This window comes from Vipera berus, assembly GCF_964194415.1.
Source record: "Vipera berus genome assembly, chromosome: 4".
Lineage (NCBI taxonomy): Eukaryota > Metazoa > Chordata > Lepidosauria > Squamata > Viperidae > Vipera > Vipera berus.
In genome coordinates, this window is record NC_138206.1 from 60,631,873 (window position 1) to 60,636,632 (window position 4,760).

The 4,760-nt window shown below is 37.5% G+C and overlaps 1 protein-coding gene across 1 annotated transcript; it reads right to left on the bottom strand.

The window, feature by feature from the left end:
• Positions 1-835: 835 nt before the first annotated feature.
• NYX (nyctalopin) lies at positions 836-3,684 on the bottom strand (the record flags this gene model as incomplete). The annotated part of the gene is made up of 2 exons (XM_081327666.1): positions 836-3,073; positions 3,660-3,684. 2 exons carry the CDS (start codon positions 3,682-3,684, stop codon positions 1,680-1,682), a joined length of 1,419 nt encoding a protein of 472 aa, XP_081183792.1. The 3' UTR covers positions 836-1,679.
• Positions 3,685-4,760: the final 1,076 nt, after the last annotated feature.

Here is a 4,760-nt window from a genome sequence, read left to right on the forward strand (position 1 = left end):
TTGTGATCCAGTGCTTGGTAATCAGCTAGAAATTATGATGTTGCAGTGAGTTATGATCACATGATCACAATTGTTTATGTTCTCTGACAGCTTCCTACAAATCAAATCAAAGGGGAAGCCAGTAAGAAATCATGGTCAATCATTTCAAGATCCACTTCCAAAGCTGGAAAGTGGACTCTAGGAGAAACTAGCAAAATGTGTGTTGATGGTAATGTTTCTGACAACAGTGGGGGAAAAAGATCTGTTTGGAGTAGATATGGGGATGCAGCACGTGGTTTAGAGAGTGCAGAAAGATCCTGAATGGCAGCTGATGAAATGGGAGCACTGCTTGGCATTTGCAATCTCTAAGGAACAGCCTGTGTTGGGAGGCAAAGGCCCATCTATGAAGCTCATCAGATTTTTTCACTGCTGGAAGTGAAACAAATAGACACAGGCTACAGTTTCTGCCACTCAAGAGCATGGCTTCGGCAATATTTCCACTTGGAAGGGTGCTGCTAGGGAAGGCTCTCCAGGTGGAAAAACTTTGAGGGGGGGGAAGAGAGTCCAGGTCTAGTTTCAGCTAGGTCAGGAGGATCATGTTATTTAGAAAAATATCTCCTCACCGTACTGCTGTTTAAGGAGCAATTATGTTCTCTAGACGGGGAGTGATGCTTTTAAGCATTGCTACATTAACAGCTATAAAATGTGGAACCATGGGCAACAGTAAAAAAATTAAAGCTTTCATTAAAATAATATTCATACTTGATATATGCCGCTGTTCTACATAGCTACAGCTCTTTATTCAATACTTCATACTAAGCCATCCACAGGCGAAGAAAAGTCAAGTAGACATGAGTGAGCTTGTAGTTTGTTTATTATGCCTTTTAGTTTCTGAGATCTAGAGTGTAACACAATGTAAGTGCATACGTTTGCTCCTTATTTTAAAGCATTACAGAGATACTTTTGGCATTTTTCATAGAAAAAAATATGAGGACCTGCTTAGATCGGTCACAAACTGGACAATAGCTACTGTATCAATCCCTATTGGGGGTCCTTGATGTTCACTGAGCTTGGTTGTTTCGTGGAGATGTTTCATTATCCAACCAGGTTACATCTTCCATGCTTCAGCATATCAACCATTCAACCCTGAGCTACGAATAGTCTCTTCTATTAGTATCAATCCCTATGAATATCAGGTTTTTTTTGTTAAGAAGTAAATTGCACTCCAGCCCTACCTGCAGGGTTCAAACCCTAACCCTCTTAAGCAGAGTTAAAATGAGAAGATGAAACTGAGAATTTGACATTGTTTGATCTAAATCAACCTATCATTTCCCACAACAGGTACCAAAAGTCTCTGAAACCTCTGTAGGGGACATTACTCCTCTTTTTGGCTTCCATTCCATTCAGAAACTCTAAATACTATAGTACTGTTTCCATATCTGAGTAATATTGCTGAAAACTGTGATGTGTTTTGCAGAACTTCCTTAATAAACACAACTGGTTTTATTACCTTCCAATTTTCTCTCATTTTAATTTCTTAACTATGTGAAATAACTGTCATTGCTATGAATATGAATCTATTTTAAAATATGAGCCCAGAAGATATTTTTAAATTTAGTTCTAAATATAGTATTGATATCACAAACTTCATCCATTGCTTGAGTAGAAAAACAGTCGAATTAATTTGAAAGTATTTTGGGCTATATGATCCATAGCACTTGAGATATAAAGAATACCCAAATATTAAAATATATTTGTTTTATATTACATTCTCCTTGTCCTAAAGATGCTTTATTAATCAAGTCATCTAACAGAGTAGTGTTGCTGAAACCTCCTGTGGTGTTTACCACCTCCTCTGAAAGTCCCTTCTGGAGTAGAAATTTTGAGATAAGACTGTTGAATTTATTCTCTGTAGTTGACTGTAGTTCTTGCGTGGGAAGAGGTGTAGAAGATGAGGTGTTTAATTCTTCTGGGTCAAGACACAGACCTTCCTCTGTCTTCTCAAAAATAACATCAATTAAGTCAAGGCCAACTACTGAAGACGGGGAAGTGCAAGGAATATCTCTTACAAGTCCATAATTCTCCATCCACTCTTTCAGCCACTCAATCTTGCAATCGCATTCCCAGGGGTTCCGGAAAAGGTAGAGTCTTCCTAGGAGGTAGATTGGTTGAAAGACTAAGAAAGGCAATGTAGTTAAATTGTTACCATTCAAGTGCAAATATACTAAACTCGTGAGGTTTTCAAAAGCACCTTCCTCAATATAACTGATCCAGTTTCTGTCCAAGTACAAAACTTCCAATTCAGATTGATCCTGGAACCAAGTATTAGAGACAATTTTGAGAAAGTTACCACCAAGATTAAGCATCCTTAGACGTCGCAGACCATCAAAGGAATTATTAGGGAGGTTACTGATGAAGTTGTCATTTAAATAAAGGTACTCGAGTTTCTGGCAATCCTGAAAAGCTCTATTGTGAATGACATTTATTTTGTTGACTTGCAGATTGAGATATTTCAACCGGATCAGGCCCAGAAGTGAATTATATGCTACTGCTTCTATCTTATTTTTCTCCAAATAAACATGGGTTAAATTCTCCATCCCTCTTATAGCTCCTGGGATCCTTCGGAAGTTATTCTGAAAGAAGAAGAGTTCTTGAAGAGCTGGAAGTTCTATAAAAATCCTGTCTGGAATGTTGAAAAGATTGCAGTCTGCTAAATCCAATCGGACTAGTCTCTGGAGAGAAATAAAAGTCCTGGTATGCAGATAACGAATGTATTCATTGTGGGCCATTTTTAACTCAGTTAAGCTAGCAAGCCCTTTGAAAGCACCAGGAGTAATAAAGGATATGTTGTTATGGCTTATTGAAAGAGATTTTAGGGATGGGAGGATACCAAATGCCCTCTCAGCAAGGAATTTGATGTTATTTTTATCCAAGTTAATAGAATATGCTTCACAAGGAAACTCATTAGGGATCTGTGCAAGGCCAGTTCTGTCACAAAGAATGGCACAACTCTTCTCTTCAGTGCACACACAACTGGCAGGACAGGAACGGACACAAGCCCACACCGAATGCACAGGACAGATGCAAAGCAAGACTGGCAAAAAAGGGCCCCATCATTATGCCCAAGGAAAGAAAGAGAAAACAGAGATTAGTAAACTTTAATGATAGTGCAATGAACATAAACAATTCTGATTTATGCAGACTAATCTCACACCTCACATAAAGCCATGACTTGCCTAACCATGATTTCAAACAAACCACAATGTGGTTCTCTGATTCACAAAAAATGTAGAATTATAAATTATGGTTTACAAATTGCAATATTGATTCATGCAGTATACTAAATAAAAAATTAACCTCCACTTTAACTTATTTATTTATTTATTTATTTTATTTATTTAGATTTATATACCGCCCTTTCCCGAAGGACTCAGGGCGGTTTACAGGGCATTTAGAACTTAGAATCCAGGCCCAATCACAAATGCTTTATCAAGAACAATAATTGTTCTTTGATTCTTTAATTTGATCTAATATACAGAAGTAAAATTTTTCTCCATCCTCTTGTAATTTTCTCTTTCTCCATTTCTATTTGTCTGGGATAGAGGAAAACATTTCATGAGCCCATAGCAAGCAAACTTACCAGCTATGGTAAGAAAATGAGTAGAATGCAGAAATATTACCTTCTAAATGCAATATGTGGGCCATATTCACACAATATATTATAAACCGTGTGATAAAAGCACTACTCTCATATAACAAAAATCCAACATCAAGCAAGTTTTGTTATGGCTAAATATATAAGGTGATTCCAGCACAGTTAACTTCAAGAACTTTAATTTTCAATAGATGTTCTCATAAGTTATTAACAAACCATATATTACATGCAGTGGTGGAATTCAAATACCTGAACAACCGGTTCTCTTATTCAATGCAGGCATGGGCCTGCAAAGCCTAGAATGGGCTTCCGGAAGTGGCATCCATGCACTTCCGGTGGGCCATTCTAGGCCTGGGAGGCCTCCTCCAGGCCTCTGAGGCCTAGACTGGCCTTCTGGAAGCCAGCCGGTTCTCCAAATGCAGCAAAATTTAGCTGTCAAACTGGTGCGAACCGGCTGAATCCCACCACTAGTCACATGGTTTTCAGTAGTAAAACACAGCAGGATATATGCAGTAATACGGAATGAATCCCCAGTGTAACACAATAATCATGTCTCTTGCCAAAGTGAAATAACTGGCCATAAGGTCAAAAGTTCTCAATGATATCATGTACCTCTTTTTCAATATTTAAACAATATCATGGGAATCTTGTCTGGAAGAATGTTTAGGCACGCATACTGCACATACTACTTTCTTAAAAGAAAATGGGAAATCATACATATATATGAAGTGTATTCAGTTTTATAAAAGCAAACTAGAAAACAGTGAAGTATTATTATTTGGTTCATTGCATAGTCATTATCATTTTGCCCTTTATTTTGAACAGAATTGAAATTAGGAGTTGTTTATTCCAAAGACTTATTCACAAATTCTTTGATGATTTTATACAACGAGGACCTGGTGATACTAAATTCCATCCATCCAGTAAGCTTTGCAATAGCAAAATTAGAATTAACATTAGCAAAATGGTAGCAACTTCACTTGGAATCGAACACTGCAGGCCCATCTCTCTAATGCTAACACAAGAAAAACTTCTACTAAAAGAAGAAGCCTGTTATATGTCGCAGGAAGATATCATAGTCTTATCCCCTAAAGAAGAATAATCACCCATGGGATAGCTTCTCTCT